This window comes from Leuresthes tenuis, unplaced genomic scaffold (genome assembly GCF_036924035.1).
Source record: "Leuresthes tenuis unplaced genomic scaffold, fLeuTen1.0.hap1 SCAF_23, whole genome shotgun sequence".
Classification (NCBI taxonomy): Eukaryota; Metazoa; Chordata; class Actinopteri; order Atheriniformes; family Atherinopsidae; genus Leuresthes; species Leuresthes tenuis.
The window spans coordinates 13,532,299-13,557,736 of NW_027325377.1; the positions used below are offsets into that span (position 1 = coordinate 13,532,299).

General features: G+C 40.2%; 2 protein-coding genes and 1 pseudogene across 2 annotated transcripts; 1 reads left to right on the forward strand and 2 right to left on the reverse strand.

Annotated features, from left to right (window-relative positions):
• Nucleotides 1-1,775: 1,775 nt before the first annotated feature.
• LOC140282558 (general transcription factor II-I repeat domain-containing protein 2A-like) lies at nt 1,776-3,015 on the reverse strand (annotated as a pseudogene).
• A 5,786-nt stretch (nt 3,016-8,801) lies between these two features.
• Nucleotides 8,802-15,809, reverse strand: e2f7 (E2F transcription factor 7). Its single transcript, XM_072377011.1, has 13 exons — nt 15,596-15,809; nt 14,920-15,034; nt 14,262-14,567; nt 13,975-14,134; nt 13,473-13,712; nt 13,051-13,206; nt 12,810-12,953; nt 12,481-12,648; nt 12,288-12,372; nt 10,937-11,264; nt 10,610-10,751; nt 9,341-9,732; nt 8,802-9,072 (listed from the first exon to the last, which is right to left on the reverse strand). The coding sequence occupies exons 2-13, from the start codon at nt 15,013-15,015 to the stop codon at nt 8,917-8,919; spliced, it is 2,373 nt and encodes a 790-aa protein (XP_072233112.1). The 5' UTR covers nt 15,016-15,034; nt 15,596-15,809; the 3' UTR covers nt 8,802-8,916.
• Nucleotides 15,810-16,461: 652 nt separating this feature from the next.
• LOC140282561 (fish-egg lectin-like) lies at nt 16,462-22,772 on the forward strand. The gene is made up of 6 exons (XM_072377012.1): nt 16,462-16,476; nt 21,128-21,374; nt 21,489-21,492; nt 21,606-21,693; nt 21,802-21,926; nt 22,463-22,772. Exons 1-6 carry the CDS (start codon nt 16,462-16,464, stop codon nt 22,602-22,604), a joined length of 621 nt encoding a protein of 206 aa, XP_072233113.1. The 3' UTR covers nt 22,605-22,772.
• The last annotated feature ends 2,666 nt before the right edge of the window (nt 22,773-25,438 follow it).

Sequence of the window (25,438 nt, forward strand, 5' to 3'; positions counted from 1 at the left end):
TTGCTTTCTCTCTTTTCCATTGATTGCATGCTTCTCTTTGCTGTGTGGAGGGTGCCTTAGGTGTATCTACACTGACATTGGGAGAGTTAGGTTCAAGCTCTGCTGAGGTTTCTATTGGCTCTGGTGTAAAATTCAAGATTTCCTCAGTGGCTCTTTTCCTGTCCCTGTGCTTTTTCTGATCTTGCCTCCACTGTTGCCTCATTTTTTTCTTTTCTTGCTTAGACAGTTGGCTGATGGGGGGCTTCACAATTTTCCCTCTCTCTTCCTCCTTTGATAACTATAAAACAAGAACTAATAAACTGACAAATTCCATTTCAGAATGTGAAAGTTGTAATATAATAATAACTGTGCCTAGATGTATTACCTTTCTTCTCTTTTTGCAAGATATGCTTCCCTTGCAGCTGGATCATTGTTAATGTGCGCCCTGTGTCGTGCTGATTTTTGTTTAGTTGATAGCGGCATCTAAAATGTACAAATTATCATGTAAAATGTTTTAAAGTGTGTAAAATCTTTACATTTAAAACTAGTAAACATTTCAGAAGTTTCATGGATAATCTTAGAGCTCTGAATAGCATTATATAGTGACATTCCTTGCACCACCTGACTATTGGGATGCTAGCATTAGCTTCTACCCTTGTCATGAAGTTCAAACAGACCACTTTAGAAAAATGTTATTTTATCATAAAACTCTATTTTTTTTTACATTGGTTGTACAACCTGACATGGAAAGTGTACCAGGCTACATAAGAGTTGAAAGTAGTTATTTTTATCAGTATTTGATAGAGATCTACAAAACTTTTAACTTAGTCCAAAGGGTCATTTGGGGTCCCCTGGCTGATGCAACATCCTGTTTACGGCTATTGTCTCTTCACTTCAAAATAAAAGTCTGATGTTTATGGTTGCGCCACCCTGACATTTAGGAAATGTAAATTGCTGGACAATGGTTTTGCAGTTATTTAACAGCTTTAAAACTATTGATATATGAAAAAAAAAAACATTATTCAAAATACTTCAAAAATAAAATGATGCCAGAGGGTTTTATTTTGACTCTATCGTTATCAAAATAACATTTTTAATAGCTTTCTTAGTCTGCTCACTTGCTCGGACAGTTGCACCACCTGACATCTTAGGGGTTTGAGAGGCCAAAACATAGAGAAATATAATTATTTGAATTTACTTAAAAATGTATGAAAATAAATAGGTTTTATAGAACAAAGTGATAGATGTCATGAATAAATTAAATTATTATTTTTCTAAATAAGGGACTCGGACACAAAAATATGCATGTCATGTCATTGACCCATTAATAATACTGGGCACAGTGTTCTAAATGCCAACTTTCACTTCTATGTAGAAGATACTGTTATTTACTGCTCTGCTTCAACGCAGCATCAGGCTCTGTGTCATTTACAGGATGCTTTTAATACTGTGCAAGTCCTGTTTAGGGATTTAAAATTGTTCTTAAATCCTAAAAAAAAAAAAAACTGATGTTTAGTAACTCAAAAACCCACAGGACTTGTCTTCTATAATTACGTCTCAGGGTGATGTGATTGATGTGATTCTCATCTTATAAATATATAGGCTTTTTTAATTGATGATGCCCTGTCTTTTAAGCTCCACATTCAGCAGCTTGTCATGAAGCTGAAGCTGCGTCTGGTCTGGGTTTTTACTTCAGAAATAAGTCTTGTTTTTCATTTGCTGCAAAAAAGAGACTTGTTGCTGGTACTTTCTTGCCCCTGGTTGATTATGGGGATGTTTTGTACCTGTATGCATCTTCACAATGCCTTCACTCCTTGTATACTGCATATCATAGAGCATTGAGGTTCAGCCTTCACTGTACTGTACATATCAGAGATGACACCCCCCCATCCCTGCAGCTGAGGATTCATCGCATTCAGATGGCTCGTGATGTCGCACAGAAACGCCATTTCACACAGGAACGTTTTGGAGCTCTGTTGTGTCTTTCCCCTTGCTTTCCATGAACAGACATATCTCCTCACGCAGCTCGAATCATCTTTGCAGCACCTTTCCCTGGCTTAGCCATCGCACCTCTGTGTGATAGGGCAAGTCACCATACTCTGTATTTAACTCGCCCAGAAATGCCTTGAACTGGCGGTGATTTAAACCTCTGGCTCTGATGATGTTAACTGCTCGCGTTATGGTGCTCATTACATGTTCCATTTTCAAGGCTTTGCCACACAACGACTCCTGGTGTATGATGCAGTGATAAGCTGTCAGCTCACCTGTGACGTTTTCCTCCCGCATCCTTTCACGCATCCTTGCCACCAATTCACTTCTGTGCCCACACATTGCGGGTGCTCCGTCTGCTGTAAATCCCACGAGTTTTTCCCAAGGCAGCCCCATCTCATATACACATCTGGATACCTCTTCATACAGATCTTGTCCTGTAGTTGTGCCATGCATAGGATGTAATGCCAAAAACTCTTCAGTTATGTTCAGGCTGGAGTCTACTCCACGGACGAAAATTGACAGCTGGGCAATGTCAGATGTGTCCGTGCTCTCATCCACAGCAAGAGAATATGCGATGAAATGTTTTCCCTTTCCCACAAGCTGTTCTTTTAGATTGGTGGAAAGCTGATCTTGCCTTTTGTCTGGGCACACTGCATCACAAACTTTAAGAATACACTTTTTGATAAACTCTCCTTCTGTAAAAGGCCGGGCTGATTTTGCGACCTCTTCTGCCACAATAAAACTAGCATTGACAGCAGCTTCGCTTTGTGATTTGGCATTTGTGAACATAGCCTGCCTGGATTTAAGACCTCGTTTTAATTCTTCCACCTTCTGTAGCCTTTGTTCTGTGTCCATATTCTTGTCTTTGTCTGTGTGTTTCTGAGACGTTTGGTAGTGCCTTCTTAGATTATATTCTTTCATTACAGCCACACTTTCTCCACACAGAAGACACACAGGTTTGCCCTTTACCTCCGTGAACATATACTCTGCCTCCCACCTGGCTTGAAAGCCCCTGTTCTCAGCGTCCACCTTCCGTTTAGCCATTTTTGGGTAGGGGTAGCTGAGAGTTCACCTCACCTCTGCTCTGATCGCTGATGAATAATGAAGCCGCTTGCCGCGCTGCAGTGACTTCGCGGGCTACCGTTGCATTGTGGGGAATGTAGTGTTGGTGCATGCAAAACACCAGCGGGCGTCTGTGGCCTGCGGGCCGGTTCTAATAGTAATTATATATCATCCAGGGGGCCATGGAAAATTCATTCCGGCCCGCGGGCCTTGACTTTGACATATGTGCTTTAAATCTTATTAAAAGTAGACTGAATGTGTTGGAGAATGACGCATCAGGTTGTAAATGCTTTGATGGCTGATTTATTTATTTTTTTTCTGATGTTACACTGGATCCGTTGATCTGTTTCTACCATTGTTTTGGGTGGCAACACCCATTCCGAAATCCCGCCATTCCGACAACCCGCTATTCCGACATCCCACCATTCCGACATCCCGCTATTCCGACGTTCAAATGTCCCACCATTCCGACAAGGCTTTCCGTATAAGGAAATGTGTGTTACTCAACAGGTGAGTCCCTTCTTTCTGTTCATGCAATTTATATGTTTAACACATGTTTATAGACAAGCGTTATTAAAAACACAAAGTCTCGGCAGCTGGAGGAGGAGAAGCAGTCCGCGGTGGTTTTCAATCACACACTCCAATGCCACTTGTTTCAACTTCCGAAAATTTAATCCAGGAAAAAAAAGGCTTACAAACATGGACCAAAACGGCTCCATAACACACACAAGAATCCAAAAGAAACGAAAGTTAACTAAAAGAAAGCAAATAAACAGCATGAAGTGGTCAAAATTGGTTTTACGCATGCCTATGTGCGTCTGGCACATGCGTCTTCGGGCTCTCCCACGTTGGTTTGTGGATGAAAGCTATATGTTCAGCTGTAATGTCACGTAAAAACAATCTCTACATGACATTTACTCCCAGGTGTGACCAGTTAGGTCCTTAAGATATCAACAGGCTGTATAAAGCCTTGCGCAACGGCTGTGTGTTTGTGCCAAATGCGCAAAGCCCATCCGCGCTTCCCAAAATTGGAGCGAGTACTCATAAATCACGTGAATAACATGAATAAACGTTTTTACTGCATTTTGTTGTGTTTTATACGTTCTATGTTGTCATTTCTCTCTTCTCCTATTGGCAAGGCAAGGCAGAGTGCTCGCAACTGTGTCCTGTGCAGTAGCCGTGATATCTGTAATTGCAATTATTACTTTTGCATATGATGACAGCGTGCAAAAGACTCATGGGCTCTGTGGAGAGCTCCGCTCCAGCTGGCTGCTGTAACAGCTCACTGACACTGTATTTCTGCTTAATCAGTTTCAGTCTCGCCAAAGTTACATTAATATCTGTATTTTTATATTTGAAATTCAGGGGATTTTGATAATAGATTATTAAAGTTTGTTTGCGAGGCTGTGGCCTCTGCATGTGCAGAGCTTGTGCGCCAAACTTTAGGGCGTATTTGCGCCGGCATATCATTAGTGCAAAATGTTTTGGGTAAAAAATAGGCTATTAAAAGGGAATGGCGGTATGTTAAAAAAAAAAAAAAAAACATACCGCCATTCCGACCATAGGAGGAAAAAAGTGTCGGAATGGCGGGACGTTTGATAAAAAAATAAGTGTCGCCATTCCGACAATTGGAGACCCATGTCGGAATGGCGAGATGTCGGAATGGCAGCATGTAACCCATTGTTTTGTATTGTTTGTAATTGCGTTCTATGACTTGCTGCTTTCTTGGCCAGGACACTCTTGTAAAAGAGATTTTTAATCTCAATGAGGCTTTCCTGGTTAAATCAATTTTGAATAAATAAAAAAGGTTTCCGATATCTGTCCCTCCAATGTTAAACTCATTCCTATGCCCTTGGGTGTCTCTTTGGGGTTTGGTAAGACTTTATTGGGTCTAATTTATATAAAATGTCTAATTATTATTATTATTGTTTGGCAGTATACGTCATATGTGAGCACAGGGAAGGATGCGTTGTTCCACTCTTTACAGGGCACTCTATATGATAAGAAACCAGTGAAAAGCTTTAACAAAAGGTTGGTCCTCCACCTACGATCCAAACCCTTTTGTTTAAAATAAAATAAAATGAATGTGACAGTTTGTTTAATTATGATCGGATCTTTGAATGATCATTCATTTAAAGATGAGAGCTGTGTTGTATAAATTTACCACATTACATTTGCTCAAATATGAGGGAGACATTTAATAACTGAATGAGGAGTCAATTAGGTTCGCCCACTCCACTCTTTTGTATGGCACAAGATTCAGTGGTAATATTAAATAAAATGTCCCTTCATTAATACATATAGACTCTTAACTGGAATGGGTCAAGCATCATTAACATCACCTATTAAAATAGAGGAATGGCAGTAAATGCAGGGTTCAGTTTATTTATGGGATGGAAAAATAATAACATGGTTTTCTCTCACCAAATCAACTGTCGGTTAGCTTCAACATTACTGTTATTATACTCATTTCTAAAAAATGGTTTGTTGCATAATAAAAGGATCAATCTTTCCTTTCCTTTGCATAATTACACGAAACTGGGGTACCATAAGTATTTGAGGTTGAAGTAATTTAATGTGACCAATAGAAAGTGCATTGAAAAGCTGTCAGATAAAGTATCTTCTAAATTACTGTTGGTTCTGGGAAACATTGGAAAATATTCACTACTTACCATACATACTGCACAGTGTACTGACACCACACAGATAACAGCAGTCACATGTCTTCTAAAGGCATGCTATGTGCATTTTCCAGAAGTCCGGGACACTTTTTGCTTGTATTCTGTTTGGAAACCGTAAAAGATTAAATGAAAACAAGAGTAGTCAAAACAAAGCAATTGAGAGTGCTTACTACATGCAGTTAGTACAATCTGAATCTGTAACATGAATGTATGCAAATGTGTTTAAAAAATATATACATGGGCAAGTCAAAGTACATCAAAGAGTAAACAATTAATACTCATATTTCAGAAAAATTGCTCATCTGACAGCTATGATATGATTCAGGCCCGAGTGACACCTTCGAAGATAAATACGTTGTTTATCAACTTTCATTTATGGTAATGTACGAAAGTTCGCCAATTTCCTGCTGTAGTTGGTGTACTATAACATATAATTTTTGAGCAGTTTTGTTATAAATCAACTATTTCTAAGCCTGCATGATTTGAATGAAAATTGTCAAGTTAGAAAATTAATAATTACAATAGATTTTACTGTAAAAACTGTATTCATTTGCCTTATTCTACTTCATAGAATGAAGTTGAAATTCTCAAATGAAGCAAAAGTAGATTAGAAATTACTTTTAAAATATACTTTAAAAAATCTGAGATATGTTGAGAAAGACAAGGATAAATGTGTATTCAGTATCACAAAGCTGTATATTAAAATAATGTTAAAGGACTACGTTTTATGTGAACTAGACATGTCACGCTCTTATTTTTCAATGAACCCAAAACTATCTCTTTTTCCCTTTTCCGATATTTTCAGTCTTTATGCTAAGCTGGGCTGAGTGTCTATGCTATGCTAAGTTTAGCTGTGCCCAGGCTCTTGCTTCATATCCAGAACATGTCACAGTCTGTCTAGATTAGAAAATCTTATTTTTTTTTAATCCTGAAACAAATTCAGAAATATAATTACTAAAGTAGGGTGGAAATACAATTATTCATAAGCTGGTGTAGCTATCTAAACCCTACCCTTTAGCTAAATTTAGCCAAATTAATTTCAACATAGTGTATCTTTTGACCAAAAAACACAAATACAGGAGTGCCACTTTGTCTGAGTGGCATGGAGCCCTTGTAAATACACCTATTTGTCCTAGTCAAATCAAAATGTCTGCCATGAAAAGGTTTTTTAGGCAGTATTGCTATGCTACTAGTAGTGGAGAATTTGGCACCAATTGTGGGTTATGAGAATATCTGCGATAATTGTAAATTAGTTGTTTTTCTCTCAAGTAGACGGTATATTTCGAAATGTTTCGTGGTTGAATTATATTTGGCTAAACCATATCTATAGAAAGGTAATTGTTCAGTCTGCTTGCTTTAGAGCAATAAATGTTTTTGACGAATCAGATGCCCATTGGCAGCTCAATTAGATCACATTTAGAGGTGGGATAAAACTTTGCAAGCTCCATGTTTATCCCACCTGACATATGGTGTTAAATGCACAATCTAAAAGAAAATTTTCTAAAAAATTCTAATGTCTGTTTACGCCACTGTTCTAGTATGATATTTTAATTATTTGTAGTGGTTCAATGCTAACAAGAAAGTTTGTGCTTAAATGTTGAATGTGTCAAACACATTTTTCTTTTCAGTTATTTCCATATTTTTTCTACTTTAAATAAAAAACAGAGCAGCTTAATTATAGTGTAATCGTAATAAACCCCCCATTTCCTCTCCAGCTATTTTTATCTCCAGTGGAGAAAAAACAGGACTATTTCAATATAACATAAACATAAAATAATAATGAAGGTACACACATGGTCAAATATCTTACAAAATAATGTACATTTTATTTAAAGTTTGTGAAAGCCATAGAAAACCATAATGCTCCAGAACTACAGAAAGAGCAGAGCTACAGAGAAGGAACAAAGACAGGGACACGGCTACTGGAACTGAGTGCAATGATCATTCTTTTCAAAAACGGGAAGCAGCATTTAATCTGGTTGTTAAGTCTTAAATGAGGCTAAAACCGACAATGTAAAAAATAATTACCAATATAAAACTGTACATGAGTCCACTGCACAGAGAGGATTACCGTATCTGTACACATATTTTGGTGTAAAATAGAAATGTCTTAAATGATTCATGTACAAAGCGCCAATATTTGCATGTCTGGAAGCAAGGAAATGGACTTGAGAAATGCAAGCTAGGTGCCTTAAAGCAAGGCATTGGACCTTAACAGCACATTCTGGGACCCCCCACCCCCCAAAAAAACATATAAGCTTTATTTTCTCTTTATAATTAAAAGGATTATCTTTTTTTTCTCCTTTTCTTTTTACAGTACTCTTGATATAAATTACATTTAGTACTACAATTCAAGTACCTGAGAGCATCGTCTAATAGTCATCAGTAACAGTGGGCTTGGTGTTCAACCTTTAAGACAAAAATAAAAAAAGGAGCATCTGTCGTCCCGATGATTGATTTCAACAGTTCAGATACTTAAAGGGTGTAAACATTTAAGGCTCTAGTGATTTTCAGTTCCACCTCCTCTCAAAAATGTGGGAGAATTGTCCTACCACTGTCATTGTAAATGAGTGATCAGCAGCAAGTAAGATTCCTTTTAAACCTTCATAATGTAACAAAATCGGAAGGATCCTACAAAACTAAATTACTTTAAAACGTAGGTGTACATTGGATAAATTCTTAGTGCCAAGAGAAAAAAAGGTATGTTCCTTTACAATCCGAGTAATCAACATATATTAGCTTAGGTATAAATAGCAATTGGGCCATAATATATAAAAGGTGTGGAGTTAGGTAGCTTGATCATGTTTGGGAGAGCAAATTAAGGATGGAATGTAAAAGAAATGTTTTTGTTTTTTTTAAATAAAATACAGCAATGACAGACTCCCACCACTGGAGGGCCCTGTTACATTGGCAATACAGCATCACTTGTTTCCTTTGAATTCAAATGTCTCATAATCTAACCATGAGGCACATTTTAACTGTTAACATTTACAACAAATAACAGCATTTAATTTCAAAATGTAACAATTTTACTAAAAACTGAAAGTCATCAGCAAAAATTGAAGAATGTATAGCTTCACATTTTTTCTAAGACACTCTTGAAGAAAAATAAGCACCAGAAGGTTTTTGAACCATATTCTACCATTTCAAGATCAACACCTGAGTGTAAAGACATGTTTCACATAAGCTCTCATCCCTTCATTCAGACCGCCGGTGGGTGGCCAATGTCCAGCCTCCTCTGTGCTGAACCTCTTTTTCGGGCAGCTGGCACAGTACTGAGTACACTTCCCAGAGTTCCTGGAGTCTGGAAGAAAGCTTTCGAGGAGGAAGCCATGGCCTCCTTTGGAGTATGTGGAGTCTGTAAACAGAAAGAGAAGGTCTTTACTGAGTTCATTTCTGACCCTGCGTGGGGGGCAATATTGCCCTTGAAATCTGCAATAACGATTGGATTGAGAATAGTTCGTATTGTTTACAATGCTGCAGTCATTCGCCTCCTGCACCGTGTCAACTACTTTGCTAGAGCAGAGCAACAACAGTAGAGCTATATTGAGTTGTTTGGACAACTCAATATAGCAGAGAAGGGTTTCGGTTTATGAGGGCAGTGCTGCTGTACAATCAGTTCTTACCAGTGGTTCCGGTGGGTTAATGCTGCTGGTCTGTCCAGAGGGAGAATGCGGCGTGCTCGCCGCTGACACGTAAAGTCTGCTCTGTTCTGGAGTGGCTGGCGACGAGGCCGGCGAGCTGCTGATCTCAGGCGCCGCTGCTATGGTGTACGGTGTCGCTCCCACCATAAAGTGGGTGGGTGACATCACGGCCGGCATACTGAAACTCAGTTTCGTAGGTTTATCAGAGCCTTGCTGTTGTACACCGCCGGCTACCAGAGGGTAGTGGGAGAGGGCCGCCGAGGGCACCAGGACGTACGGCAGTGCCATGGCCGGCACACTGCTGGAAGAAAGTGCGACGCTGGCTGGTGGCTGTCCAGCTGGTATGAAGTTGAGGAAGTTGAGGTTGTTTAATCCTGGATTAATTAAAAACAAACAAACAAACAAACAGAGTACCTGGTTTAATTAGCTGCTTTGTTTTGGAGGTATAAATTGATAAAAGTACATTTTTGGAAACGTATACAATAACGTACAAAAGAAAGTACATCCTATACAAAAAAAGAAAATACATCCTAAGGTTTCAGGCTTTATTAAACAAAAAAAAAATCATCTAGTCCTTTCCAGGTCTTAAAAGTAGGTAAATCCTCAGATGAACAACGACATTACATACTACATTGTATCATTACTTAACTGAAAATAAGCCAAAATATAGAAGCAGTGAGTGGAGTTGTAGATTCTGTTATTCCACAGCTTGTAGAACCACACGGCTGACAGACAGACAGACACAGCTCCCAAGGTCCCACCACAGCAGTCATACTTTGCTGCTGTGTTTGGGATCATTGTCCTGTTGCGTGCACCAGCGTTGGCCACGCTTTAACCGTCAGACGGATGCTGTCACAATTGACTCCAAAATACTTTGGTATACAGAGGAGTTCATGGTGTCCAAAATCAAACCCACATCATCAGACCTCCACCACCGTGCTTGACAGTTGGTGCAAGTTCTTTGTTTTGACATGCTGTGTCTTGTCTTGTTTTGTTTTTTTTTTTTTAGAGTGAAGTGGCTTTTTTCTGATGTTTCTGACACCCATTTAGTCTTTTTCTAATTGTACTCTCACTAACATTAACATCCATACTAACATACATACTAACTGAGGCCTGTGGAGTCTGAGATGTAGCTCTTGGGTTTTTTATCACTAAACAATGACACCGTGTGACTTTTCATCTGAGATTGAATTTGACAAATGTTAAGACCTGGAAATGACCTGATTTAAAGTTAGGTCGGACATACGCTACCTGCGTTGTTGGGTACATAGAGGTAGTGTGATGGCGGAGCGTGCTCGCTGCCACGTTGACTCTCTGCGAGCGCCTGCTCGTTGGGGAAGACCGACAAAGTCCTGGTGTTAGCCATCTGTGAACAGTCCGCTGCTTCCCTAAACTACACAGACAAACCAACAGTGAGAATAAGTGAACCTGGACTGGCTGAGGGGAAACAGACGAGACACTAGAATGGTGTTGTTCCCAATTAGTTTGAACTGAAACAAATGGAACAAACGATACTGCTAATCAATATTTTTTTGCTTGTAAAATATTTAAACAAATCATCACCCAGCTCCACCTCACCTTGCTACATTCCTCCAACTCAGAATTCCTTTTCTTTTTCACTACCATCTCCTCCTCCTTGCTTTCCTCCTTCCTTCTCTTCCTCTCCTCCCCAGACTCCGCCGTCGGACCGTCGGGCATCTGCTCGGCCTTGTCCGGCGCCCTGTACAGCATGACCACGGAGGGCTGGGACAGGCTGGGCAGGTAGGCCAAGCAATGGGGAGACGAGAGCAGCAGATGCTCGAGGTGGGGCTGAGTCGCCAGAACAGAGGGATGAGTGGAGGACAGGGGCAGAGAGCCACCGCTGCTCTGTGTGATGTGATTGTGAAGTGGCGTGTCGGGGTGACTGCTGAAGAAAAAAACAAAAAACAAATAAGAAGCCCAGAAATGTTGTTCCCAGAGGTTCTAAAAGTAGAAGGGGAGGCAGAGCCTTCAGTTATCAGGCCCCTCTCTTGTGGAATAAGCTGCCAGTAAATGTCTGGGAAGCAGACACCCTTTCCACTTCTAAGATTAGGCTTAAAACTTTCCGTTTTGATAAAGCTTATAGTTAGGGATGGCTCAGGTAATCCTGAAACATCCCATAGTTAAGCTGCTATAGGCTTAGACTGCTGGGGGACCTCATCTGTCACACCTTTCCTCACTTTGTTCTCTTTTTCCCCCCGTTGTGGTTATTAACTTGTGTTTCCCTGTTCCAACAGATATCCTTTGAATGGCGTTATGGTGTTTTTCCCCCCTCTTTTGCCTCTTTTCTGTCTTCTCAAACCCCAGCTGGTCGAGGCGGATGGCCACCCTTCCTGAGTCTGGATCTGCCAGAGGTTTCTTCCTGCTAAAAGGGAGTCGTTCCTTTCCACAGTCGCCACAGGCACGCTCAGGACGGGAGATTGGACTGAAGACAAGTTTCGGTGCAATCTGTTGGTTTCCTTAGCTAGGATATTATTTTTTGAATTGGCTCCATATGAATTAATTGGATTATGATTACAATGAATTGAATTCCAATTGGCTTTAATTGGACTATATTACTTAAGTGCCTTGAGATGACAATTGTTGTAATCTGGCGCTATATAAATAAAATTTTATTTAATTGAAATTAGCACAAGTTAGGCGAAGAAGACAGTAGAAGCAAAAAAGATTCAGTCAGGGAAAGGCCTAAGATTCATGTAGTATATTAACACCCACGATTAATAAAGTATTGAAATAATGCTGGGGTTTAACCTTGTTACAGGCAGCTGATGTAGATTATCTTCATCTGTAATACTAAAGCTGGCATAAAGCTACTTAGTGCTGTAAATCCTCTGGCTGTCATGATGTAATAATGTAAACCACACGAATGCAACGATGTTGAGTATTTGCGTGTGTTTTAGCGTCAACTCACTCGGCATTATTTCCAGACTGCAGATGACATGCTGTGCTGTTGCCTATCGTCTTTCTGGAATAATCCATGGGCTGGTTTGGCAGGCCTGAAGTGTGAAGAACAAAGTTTGACATTCTGCGAAAAACACCTAAAGTTTTACACCACAAAACGCTGACAAAAAAAACATCAATTCCACAGTTCTTCGTCCTTGTACCTGTGAGGTCACAGCGTGGGCTGCTGGGCGCAGAGCTGACCTGCCGCTGCACGGCAACAGGAGCAGGTGCGATGTTGAAGGAGGCGTGACGTCCCATTTTTGCTTTCCTGAGGTCCTGGCTGCTCAAAGGCTCAGAGGGTGAAACGGCTGCTACATTTAACGTGTTTCCTGAAAGCAATGTGGGGAAAACAATACATTTTTTTATTCTTTTTAAACAATCCTATCAAAAAACGCCTTAGAGATGAATGATGCCCCACAAGTTTTCTCATTCTCATGAGTTTCAGAGTTCAGAGTGGTTCAAGTTCAGCGAGTTCGTCCTCAGTTCTCACCTGCATTTGCAGAGTTGCCGAACTCCACCGGGCCGAGCCACTTGAAGGCCGGCTTCCTTCCTCTCTCCTCGCTTACATGAACCTTCTTAATGAGGCCCAAGCTCGTCAGCACATTGGCGATGTCGTACAGACGCCGCACCTTAGCTGCAGACACACAGATGAAAGATTTCCACGTCATTTCACTGACTTTAAAATCAAACGGAATAGTTGAATATTAACAACATGCCGCTGGGCTTCTTACTTTTGTACTTGCTGTGACTCGAGGAGTCCAGACTCTCCTCGATGAGAATCTTTGCCGCTGCGTCCAGAGTGACGGTCTGAGTTTTGGACACCAGGAAAAGCATGACAAACTTCTGGCTCATGATGCGCAGAGATTTATCCTTCCTGTTGCCAGCAACTGTGAAACAGACGTATAATGCACTCAAGTATATGCAAAGGCAGCCAGGAAGAACCAAAGAGTCACTTTAGAAACCAGCCTGTGGGTTTCAGACTTGATTCAGCTTGTCAAGTTAAGCTGGTGGTTCTTGATCTTGAGATCAAGCTTATTCCTAAGCTCCTTTAAACCAATACTCTTTTCCAGTCACTGTTTGTGCTGCGTTGGATAGAATATTATTTTCCTAATTCTAAACTCCCGATCCCTACATTTGATCTCTGTTGGATTACCGTTGCCAGCATCCATCTCCCCGCCATCGTCTTCGCGGCCCTGTCCGGCCTTCTGGCTTTCAGTAGGCAGGTCCATCTGGAGGTGGTAACCTTGCTCTCGGCCCTTCCGCTGCAGGTCATCCAGTGTGGCCTGCAGCCGCTGACGACCGTGCCAGGTGTAGCTGTTCTTGGCTATCCGGCCCACAATCATGAGGGATTCCAACACATTGACGATGTCATAGATACGCCGTCGCTCCACTCCTGATGTAGCGAGTGTGAGAGTAAGAGAAATGACACGCTGAAATGAGGGGGCTTTACTGAAATGAATCAAGATAATGAAACCAAAGACATTCTCGCAGGCTTTACTTTAATTGAAAAATTAAATCTCCGCCCTAAACCAATAACAAAAAGCTTTACAATGCTGATGAAACGCACATGAGCTGCTTCCACCATCCTCCCACCCCAACGAGGTGTCTATAATAATGACACCGCTGCAAACCGAGCATCTTTCACCAGTTCTTACCTAGACTGGTTGCCACCTCATCCAGTGAGATCCAGATGGGGCTGTGCGGTGGGGGGTAATCAGGGTAAAGGGCCAGGAACTTTTGGCAAAGCAGGCCAAGACTCTTCTGCTTTCTGCTTGGCTTTTTCTCCGTGTCTTCCTCTTCATCCGCAGCTTCAAACTAGGCGGGCAGATAAATGCATCTTTACAAAAAGCCTTTGGAGTACCAGACGTCACATGTAAAAGCACAACTCAGATTAGAACCTGTAATTACCACGCAACGCGTCTTAAAGGGCACATCTTTTTACCTGACAAGAGTCTTCCACTTCTGTGTCCTCCACCAAAGTCTCCGGGCTCGTCGGCTTGTTTTTATCATTCTCTATCGGTCTAAACAGCACCTTTTTCATCTCTCTGTCACGAATATCTGGGCTCGCCGCACTGATCAGCATCTTCAGATTGGCAGTGGGCGTCCAAGGCTCGGTTGTTGTCGTGTGCTTGATGGGGGTGATTTGGGCCAGGTCAGGGGTCGAGCCCTTCCTGTTCAGTAAAACGGGGGCGGCGGACTCTGCCGCCTTCAGTGGGGTGGATCTTCTCCTCTCGTTGTGCATGTTTTCCTGTTGATGTAGAAAGTGGCGTGGTTGTTTTAGCCGGCGTTTCAAACGTTCAAACGATGCAAAAACAAAAAAAATGTGACATTCCACAAGCAACACTGCACCCTGTTGAATACACCACCTTACTTCAGCAGCTGTATGTGGCTCAAATAAACTAATTAATGAAATGGTAGTGGTCAGGAAATCAAAGGTTTATTTTAGGAGAAAGAAAGCTAAGACGTGCTGATGAACTGGACTAAATAACAAGTGCAACTTTTCTCCTAAGATGCCATCACACTGCGCTGTAAATCTCCATCATGCAAAATCTACCAAACCAAAAGTATTTAAAAAAAAAAATGAGTCCTCCTTCGCCTACCTTTTGCTCGCTTTGGCCCCCATCCTCCTTTGGCTCCACCGCGAAACTTTTCCTCGAACTTGTGAGGTCTTTCAGTGCCAGGCATTCAACTTCCATCTGGGAAAACTGGAGTTTTCTGGAGTTAAGACACATACACGAAATCAGCACAACATTACCTAGTCTGTATCTGAGCGGGTAGGATAGTGTAGCTGAAGATACCTCGGTTGCTATGGAAAAGTCAGTGCAGTGGTCAGATGAATTTGGCGCAAAGAACATCAGCTAACTAGCACCTAGCAAGCTAATTACGCTCGTATCCTCAACTTTACAACCGTTGATATGAGCTTAACATAACCTGCCAAATAGCAGCAAATGCAGTAAGTTGGGAACCGCGAATATCATTGCACAGCAACGAATACATTTGTTTAAATCTAAACTGTAAACTATGTAGTACCGTTACCGTTATCAACCTACTGAAGCGCCAGTTCGCTCACATTAGTCCAAATTACGGCATCCATTTAGCTGCAGATGAGCTTCTGAACAACAGTAAATGGATATCTGCAACTTACTGACAGCCAATAAGGCTAATTTGACTTTAATTAGCTGCTTAGCTCAGGATACTAGCTCAGTTGATTAAGAACAGCATGACCCGGTGAAACAGACTGCAGGAAACTACTGGAGGGAAAGCATGATTATTCACCTTTTGCGGATGTTGATGAAAATATTCCGCTCCGTTTGGTTTTCGCGTCTTGTCACTATGTAGTTTATTCAGACCAACATAGCAGGCTATTTCCCTCTTCAAAACTAGCGGGCAGTTCTCCTCAGCATGTACCTTTACTCCTGTAACATTCTTGTCCTATCAGATGGCACTCTGTACTGTCCCAGGGAGACTTTTGCCGCACCCGCTCAAGCTTGTTTTCTGGCGCTCTGCAGCAGCTGGAACACTCCAGCCAATCAGAGCCCTATTGGCTGATTGCGTCATAGATGTCCAGCCACTCAGCATCAGAGTGCTTGGATTCGTGCCTTTTTACCAATAAAGCGGGCGGACGACCACGCCTCCCGAGTTGTGTTGGCGGGGCAACCGGCGGGTACAATCTAAGAAGAGTTTAAAAAAGAGGTCTCACTCTGCGGCTGTTTTGTGTTTTTTAAAGACATGTATTTTACTGATACAGTTGAAAGTGTTTTATCTTTATAAATAAGCCGATTAAAATGTCTCAACTATAAACTAAAAGCAATTCGCAAAAAGAAAAATATATATATATACATATATATACATCGCTAACATCAATTTGGATATGTATATAAAACTTTGATTTATAAAACAATCTGAAATAACAAGTGTGACTTATCCATAAGAAATTAATCACATGTTGTGTAGCAAGTTTGTAATAACTGGTGCATTTAATGATTACTTTCTCAGCTCCACACATCTACAACTTCGGAAAACAAACCTATTCGAGGACAATAGAGTGTAATAGGATTTGAATCGAGTAATTCATCGCCTCTGCAGACGATCTTTGATTTTCAGCTGATAGTTTTCTCTTGCACCCCGTTTTTTCTACCACGATGACTACTAAAGTCGTAAGGCCTAAAAAAAAGCTGTTGATAATACCTTTGACCTGATCGCTCGTGCCTTTGTCTCTGCGGTTGGCTGTAATTAGCCCCGCTGCATAAAGACAGACAGATGGGAGGCAGGCGGGGGTTAACACGAACGGCGCTATCTATACCTGGTCCATAGCGCGAAAAGTTGCCGTGGGAAAGAGATCAGCTTTTGGAAGTTTGGTCCCACCCTGCATGCAAACAGTTCCTCTGGTGGGGGTTGCCCCAAGTGTGTGCGTAACAGCCTTCAATCCACAAATCTGCCGCCAAACATTACAAAAATCAGTGCAGAAGGGTGCAAACTGATTTTATATATTGAAAGCATTTAATGTTTGCATACTTTTATTTGACAGAATATTTTTGACTCAGTCCCCCCTAATTTTCAACAAAGAGTAAGGTATAAGCATGCACAATTAAACACTTAACGAATAGCAGAAACATTATGATTAAAGGGATAACTAAACAGTTTCTCTTTAAGGGAAGTTTATGCTCTATACCTTCCGAAATCCTAGGTTTGAATCCAACTGATTCACATTGGATCTGGAACTGAGAAGTAATTTTGGTAGAAGTCTGTGTTATTAAGTCTATGTTTGCACACTGCTCTTGCCAACCAATTCAAGTTGTGTTACACATAGCTGACATTGTTCAAGAAAAAGAAAAAAGAAAAGGAAGAAAACCCCTTTTTTTTTTTAAATCGGCAATTTGAGAAAATCTCACAAGCCTTGGTAAAACAACAACCATTTACAGTGTTGCACCGTTCCCTTGGTTCATTTTATTCAACATACAAAATCCAAAACTCTTCATGGACCGACCCTTACTGACAGATTACATTGTCATCCTTTAAGACAAGATACATTGATTCACTTGCTTTCACGCTTGATATTTGTGTGCCAATCACTGCATTAATATAACAACTATTTGCAGGCGTTTAACCAACAATAGTCAGCACAGCTGTTACATTAAGTCAAGTACTTTCCAGTGTTATCTCAGCCATACATAGAGTACACAGTGAGACAAAGTAATGTGTCTTTCATGAATGTGTTGTGACACACAAACAGTCAAAATGCAGTGCAAGAGACAAAACAAATTGTTTCCTCAGAGCATGGACACACAGACTTATTGGGTGTTGTGCTGTGCCCTGTGGATTTTGGAAGGAGCCTCTGTTGATTAGGTTTATTGGAGCACCACCAGTGGATACTCAGTTGGGCTGGGATCTAGAGAGTTTGGAGGCCGCATCAGTGCCAGAAGCTCTTTGTAATGTTTTTGGAGCCCTTCTTAAGCAGTTTTTGCAGTGTAGCTTGTCACATTGTCCTCTGGGAGGACGCCTCTGCTGTCAGGTTTGTCAGTTGCCATTGAGAGCTTGGGGGTGTACCTGGTCTCTTTATATTTTACACTGAAACTAAATGTAACAGCAAGAAATGGCAATGAAAATCCAAAGTGACTTACACTGGTAAAGCAGGTTCAGTGACATTCCTAACGTCATTGATCGGTGGGTTTTAGCAAAAGTTTGTATCTACAAAAACACACTTGTTAGGATAATGTGAAAGGCGAGTTGTAGGGCAATACTCCATGATTGTGGCCACACTGATGGATTGCAAAGACTTTTTTAGTTTGGAGATTTACTGCAACTGACACAAGCATATACTGGCTCAAAGACAGCTCTTGCTCACAGAAGCTCGATAGTGCAATGGCTCACTGTGGTCCCCTTTAAAATCCCAGCACATATGCTTCAAGTTTCCCATTGAAATTTAGCAATTGATATTGAAGAGGGGAATACTTGTAGGTGCAAAAACTTCCTCCAGAATCACCTTTCTATTGGGATGTAAAGATATGTTGACCTAACATCTTAATGCAATTGGCCTATTAGCAAATAGAACAACTTTACCCAATGGCAGTGTGTGTCATAAAACTTTACCATAAAACTGGCAATATTTTTTTTTGATAATTTAATTGCCAAGGGTTTAAAGGCTAAAACATATTTGTGAAAGGTTATATTATAGGATTAATGACACATTTGTATGAATTAATTTGTGTTCATTCAAAGAAATTGTTGTGAAGGGCTGAAACACTTCAAACAAACTGTTCAGTTATTTTTTATGATGTAGATTCTATTGTTTTCTTGGCACTGATGGAAAATTAAGTGACAGGAATTATCAACTATCAGTCATCAGCAAAATTATCTTTGATACTGGTTAATGTGAAAGAGAGTAATTTTGCACTGTCGGTGCATCCCTCCTTTTAGAAGAGCATGACGGTATTTGTTTTTTTTTCATGGTAAAATGTTTCCTCGTCTTCTAACTTCCCTGAACTGCCTGGAAAAACCAGTCCAGTCTCATAGATCAGAATTTCTTTCTTTCTTTCCTTTATCATACCTCCGTATCTTAGCTAAGGCTCAGAGGTGAATTACGAGATGCAATATAAAATACAGTCAGGCTCAAGATGAAAGTTCCACCTTCTTATATTAGCTGAGTTTCCTGATTAACAGCCATGTAGTTCTGCATTATAATAACAAAATAAAAATTGCACTTTAAAAAAAAAAAGCACATTATTCTCTTACTTCACTGACTGCTTCTCTCAAACAGCTGCACTGATAGACAGGACTAAGAACAGATTCTTGCCACACAAATAGCAACACCTTCTTTCAACAAAGCGTACCTTATAAACATGAAAGAGTAATTCTTCAATTCTTCTTTAACTATGATCCAGGAGAAAAGTCCGCTGGATTTTATGCAGAGTTATCTTGCACTTTTGGTGTTGTGCTGCTGGAATAATTTCTGTTGGTTTCTGGCACTTTTTCTTAAATAAAAAAAGAAATGATGTTGATGCATTGTCAGGTCAAAGGAAAAGTTGTTTGCATGTAGGAGTAGCTGACTGAGTTTTCCAAAGTCCAAGTAATACCTGGAATAAGACCCTAAATACAGATGAGTTGAAGAGCAGATGTCAAGGATAAAGGAGGAGGAAATTTGACCGATTTCTGCATTTGACTGTCATGGTAATGTGAAACCACTGGCACATAAAATGGATGAGATTGGAGGCAACTTTATAAAAGTTTCCGCAAAATTGTCACGACCCGGCAGGACACAGGACACAGATGCAGGGATTTTCAAATAACAAAGTTGTCAGTCCTAAAATTTTCCAGAGATGATCTGGAGAGGTTTAGAGTGAATAAACACTGGTACCTGTCATCCCATCTCTCTCTCATATTCTTACTACACATTGATGCTGTCTGTGCACACCTTTAGCAAGGATTAAAAAAACACACTCTGGGACAATTTTAAAGCAGGTTCAGTGACATTCCTAACAACATTGATGGGCAGGTTTTAGGGAAATACTCCATGCTTGTGGCCGCACTGATGTAATTCAAAGACTTTTTTTAGTTTAGAGATTTACTGCAACAACTACAAACTAATTTGTTTTTGGCATTTGACATTGAAGAAGGGATACTTGTAGGTGCAAAACCTTCCTCCAGAATAGCCTTTCTAGTGGGAATTCAAAGATATATTGTCCTAACATCTTTATGCAACTGGCCTATTAGCAAATAGAATAAGTTAACCTATGGCAGTGTGTTTTCTGGATGTACTGCATTAACTTTACCTTAAAACTGGCAATATAACCCACTGAGTTGCCAATTGTAAAACTGTTTTGTTTTACACTTCCTCCAGAATAGCCTTTCTAGTGGGAATTCAAAGATATATTGTTCTAACATCTTTATGCAACTGGCCTATTAGCAATTTTTTTTTGTGAAGGGTTGAAACACTTCAAACAAACTGTTCAGTTCTTTTTCTGTATTGTAGATTCTATTTTCTTTGCACTGATGGGGAAATAAGCAACAGGAATTATCAGCTGTCATCAACGAAATTGTAGTTGAGTCTGGTAGTCGTTCCTTGTTCCTTGCACTGTCGGTACATTCCTCCTTTAAGAAGAGCTTGATGGTATTTGCTTTTATTTCATGGTTAAAACATTTCCTCGTCATCAAACTTTCATGAACTTCCTGAAAGACCAGTTCAGTATCATAGATCTGAATAATTTCAATTTCCTTTATCATACCTGCGTATCTCAGAGAAGAAATTGGTGAATTATGAGATGTAATGCAAATTACACTCAGACTCAAGATGAAAGCTCCACCTTCTTATATTAACTGAGTTGCCTGATTAATAGCCATGTAGTTCTGCTTTGTAATATCAATATAAAAATTGCACTTCACTGACTGCTTCTATGAACCAGCAGCACTGGTAGACAGGACTAAGGTAATAGTTATCTTGCTTGTAATCTTGCTTGCTATTGTATTCAGATTCAGTTATACTTTACTTGTTGTAAACTTTTCTTGAAGTTACAGAAAAATTACACCAAAAATAGCACATGAAATGCATTAAAACAACCTCAAATTTAAACTACAACAATCAGTGTTGAGCAGAAAGCACAAAGAATTATAGAGAAACCATCCATCTCTCCAAAATGGTAAATTGAATTAATATACTGGTTACAATAAAAACTCAAATATCAGATTGGTTTTCAATGCTCTTGAACACTTGACAAAATATTGTTTGAAAACATTTAAGAAGTGTAAAGATGAAACATGTCATTTAAACACAGCCCACCCTTTCTCAAAGGACCCTTTCGTGTTTCTTTGCAGGGGCCAAAAGTTTGTGTCTATAAAAACACAATTCAACAGTTCCCAGCATCACAGATTGATGCTGGACAGGGGAAAGTTGTACTTAGAGACAGACACTCAAGAGCCTATTTCCTGAGTGGATCCCATTGGTACAGACTGGGCTCAGTTTACCTTAAGCACGTCTTAGTGGGAGATGCAGGGATCTGGGGAGTAGACTACGCAAACAGGGTCTACAAATACATAGCAGGCGAATTTGTTCGTTCAAATGGTGACTATTGTTGTTGACATCAAGATAATATATTTTACTTTTAAACACTACACATTTTCAACCATTTGGTGATTGTATCCTTTCTACCTGTGTGTCTGCAGGTTAAACTTTAAGCCAGGTGGATGCTGGAGGTGTAAGTCAGATAGTGGGAGTCACCAAATCTGACACCATCCACTGCCTGAAAAGTAGCGCTGCTTCAGCCTTTAAGCAAGAGGGCACTCTGAGTTGAAGTTTGCTGCCAGGGGCTTTAAAGTATTTCAGCTGCAGCCCAACAAACAGTTGCTGGGGAGTGAACAGTGCTGAACAGATCTTTTTCACAGTAAACTCTTTTAAACACACTCATATCTTTTAACTCTAAACTCTGTTATTCTCAGTGTTATTTGTCTCATTGATTGTGACTTCTCACCATATTTTTTAAATTTAACAGACAATATCACCAACCACATGCAAGATCAGTAACTGGGTAAGAGTGTCAGGGAGTGCAAAAAAGGTTGAAGTCGGGTATGATGGAAGCGTCTTCGTGGTAAATTCAGGTGGCCAAGTCTTCCAAAGGTAAACTATCTCTCAAATCAGAGTTGTTGTTTTTTTTTATTTATTTTTTTTATCACATTGTGATTTTGGAATATGTGTTACAGTAAACTGTATGAGGAAAAAATAAATAAAAAAACTATACATTTTTTTCTCTGCTGATCATCTGACTCTCTGAAATTTCTGAATCAGTGTCTTGTTCTCCCAAAAAATCCCATATATCCCATATAGTCATAATACAAGATCTCCATAAATTCTTCTGTTTGTTGTGTGTAAATTTTAGGAAGAGCAAACAGATTCTTGCAATAATTTGCAAGAATTATTTAAAGATCATTTAAAAAAACATTTTGCTCTCCTCACCTACGGTTAGAGTAACCTCAAAATCAATAGTAACAGCATGTTACTTCTTTGGAATTATCCATGTTTCAAAACTTCAAACTGCATTATGCGTTCTGTTCAAATATTCAATTAATGGCAAGAGAGATGGTGCTCATTTAAGAGTTTTATAATTGAAAAATTCTAATTTGACTGACGGAAGTATCCACATTCCCTCTCTGCAGAACCGGCATCTCCTCGAGTACTCCACAGGGAACAGGTTGGTCCTACATACGAATGTGCGTCTCTGCCAGCCACGTGAGCTATGACCTGGGCCGTCTGTGGGTGGTGAGCAAAGGAGGCATTATCCTGCAGTGCTTCCACTAACGTGTTTGCTGTCTTCACTGCAATCTCCTCTTATAATCCTGTGACACAATGAAAAAGGATCAATATTTGATTTAGACCAGTTTGGAGAGGTTTTAACCTTTCCTCCTTGTCTTGGGAGCAGTAAAATAATCAGGGTGGGCAAATTGATGAATGCATTATGATTGTATCTTAAATGATTCAGAATGATAGAATGTTATGAAATAGCTATCTATCTTTGAGTATTCTGAAAACAGTCTTCACACCTGACTTGATTTATTCAGTTGTCTAAGCAAGTGCTTTTATTTTAATGACAAGTTCAGACTAGTGTGGTGCTACTGTCTTCATTTGTTAGTAAAACGGAAGTCAGAAACTAAGACCTATATGTCTGTTTTGTTGTTTGTGAAGTAAAGAATAAATCTTTTTTATTTGATCAAAATAAAGGATGTTTAGTGTCTTCTTGTGAAAAGAATGCTGGTTTAATATTTACTGAAGAATAACACTGGTACGCTGATCAGACAGAACACCGAGGGAACAACGATGGGTTAAAAGTCCTCTCAGGGAGCCAAGCAACACATTTTGAGAGAAAAGCATGAAGGCAACGTGGAAGTGCAAATAATGGCTTTTCCTTGATTAGCCTCTTGGATCTGGCTCTCAAATAGATTATGTTTATGTTAAAATCAAATCAAAGTACTTTATTAATCCAATTAAACAAACAGTAAGTACGCATAATCACATTATATTATAGACAACAACATAGAGGATAAACCAAAGAGATATATACATAGTATAATTTATTTATTTTTTTGTTCAAACTAATAATGAACTGAAATGGATAGATGCAAACAGAGTAATGAATGTGCAAACTGTTTCATCTGTTTCCCAAAGGAGAGCTGTTAAAAAGTCTGATGGTGAACAGTAAGAAAGATTTCTTGAACCGTTCTTTGTGACAGTGGAGCTGAATCAGTCTGTTGGAGAATGAGCTCCGTTGTCCCTGCAGTTTTTATGGAGAGAGTGGGAAGGATTGTCCATGATGGAGAGCAGACAGACTGCAACAGACTCAGGTTGAAAATGTGTTGCAGGATATCAGACAACTGGGCTGCACAGGACTTAAGGGCCCTGATTTATGCATTTAGCAGACGCTTTTATCCAAAGCGACTTACAAATGAGGACATAACATTACAGCTAACATCAAAGCTAAAAATAAGTTACATAGAAGGAAACCACTAGTCAGTCACTGTCAGAGGTGACAGTGTAGAGCTAGAGTAAAGGCACAGAAGAAAGTACAGAAAGAGAAAGTATAGGTAAGGTAAGTGCTAGGATAGGAGATGCTCTCTGAAGAGCTGGGTCTTCAAGAGTTCCTTGAAGATAGACAGGGACGCCCCTGTTCTTGAAGCACTTGGTAGGTAATTCCACATGAAAAGAGTTTGGATTGTCTTAAGTGTGGTGTAGGCACTGCTAGACGACAATCCTTTGACGACCGGAGTGACCGAGTGGTGACGTAAGCCTTTGCAAGAGCATTCAAGTAGATGGGAGCCGTTCCATTAAGCACTTTGTAGGCTAACATCTGTGACTTGAATTTGATGCAGGCTTCTAAGGGTAGCCAGTGGAGTTCAATGAACAGAGGAGTGACATGTGCTCACTTTGGCTGACTGAAGACCAGATGCGCTGCCGCGTTCTGGACCATCTGCAGAGGTTTCACAGCACAGGCAGTAGTCAAGACAGGAGATGACCATCGTCTGTACCAGAAGGTGGGTGGCGTGTTGGGTTAGGTACGTCCTGATCTTTCTTATGTTTAGCAATGCGAAGCGGCACGATCTAGCAACGAAGGCAACAAGATCTTTAAAATTTAGTTGGTCATCAATTCATTGTGTGTATGTTCATGTGAGAAGTTTAGATACACAGCTCTGTGAATGAAGAAAATGATGCAGTCGGACTTCTGCATGCTGAGATTAAATCCCCAACGTTACAATCATGTACTTCACAATAAGAATAAACATTTAATTTACAGCATCTTCAGACATACTTCAGACAATAACTTAAGTCCATTTCAGAATTACAAACATTTACAGCCTTGCCCTCCAGCCAGAACACTTTTTTTTATTTTCTATTCTTGAACATTGAAAGGGTTAAGGCTCAAAAACAGGTGATAGAGCCTTTTTGGCGGTGGGACTTGATCCGTGGAACAGGGGGCACACCATATAAGAGCTGCCCAGATCCTTGAACATCTTAAAACACTGCTGCTGAAAAAATCATATCTTTTTTTTTTACTGGCTCTTAGTTCTGGTTCAGCAGGATATCCTGGCTTTATTTGTGCACCCAGTTTAATTTAATTCAAGACTGGTAGTTTAAAAAAGAAAGAAGTGGGCACAAACATTAAATATTTTTGTTCTCGTATTCACACACCACAGTCAGTTCAACTGGATACATGCATTCAAGTGATGCCTGTGTTCTGTGGCTACAGGAAACTGTGGGCCGGAAATCAATTTACTGAATCAAGAATTGATGATTTGCTGGAGAAGACTGGAGCAGCCAAATACATCACTTACCCTGGACCTGTGTAAGGAGTAGTGGCAGGTAGGTCCTCCAGGGTTGTGACAACAGCACTCATGGGACCAGCACATTCATCACCAAAGTGTGAGTGGGCAAAGCAGGAGACACCATATTTCTACGGTGGCCCAGAAGTGCACAACGACATTAACCAAAACGGCGGGTACCCTCGGGCGACATGATGGTGGTGGTCCGTCTTGTAAAGACTATGCTTTCAAATCATTAGTGCTGCTAGTGACGACGTACGTGCTGCTTTTAAATAATATTTTGATGCGAATATCCCGTCTTACAAGCTGCTTTATCTCTCG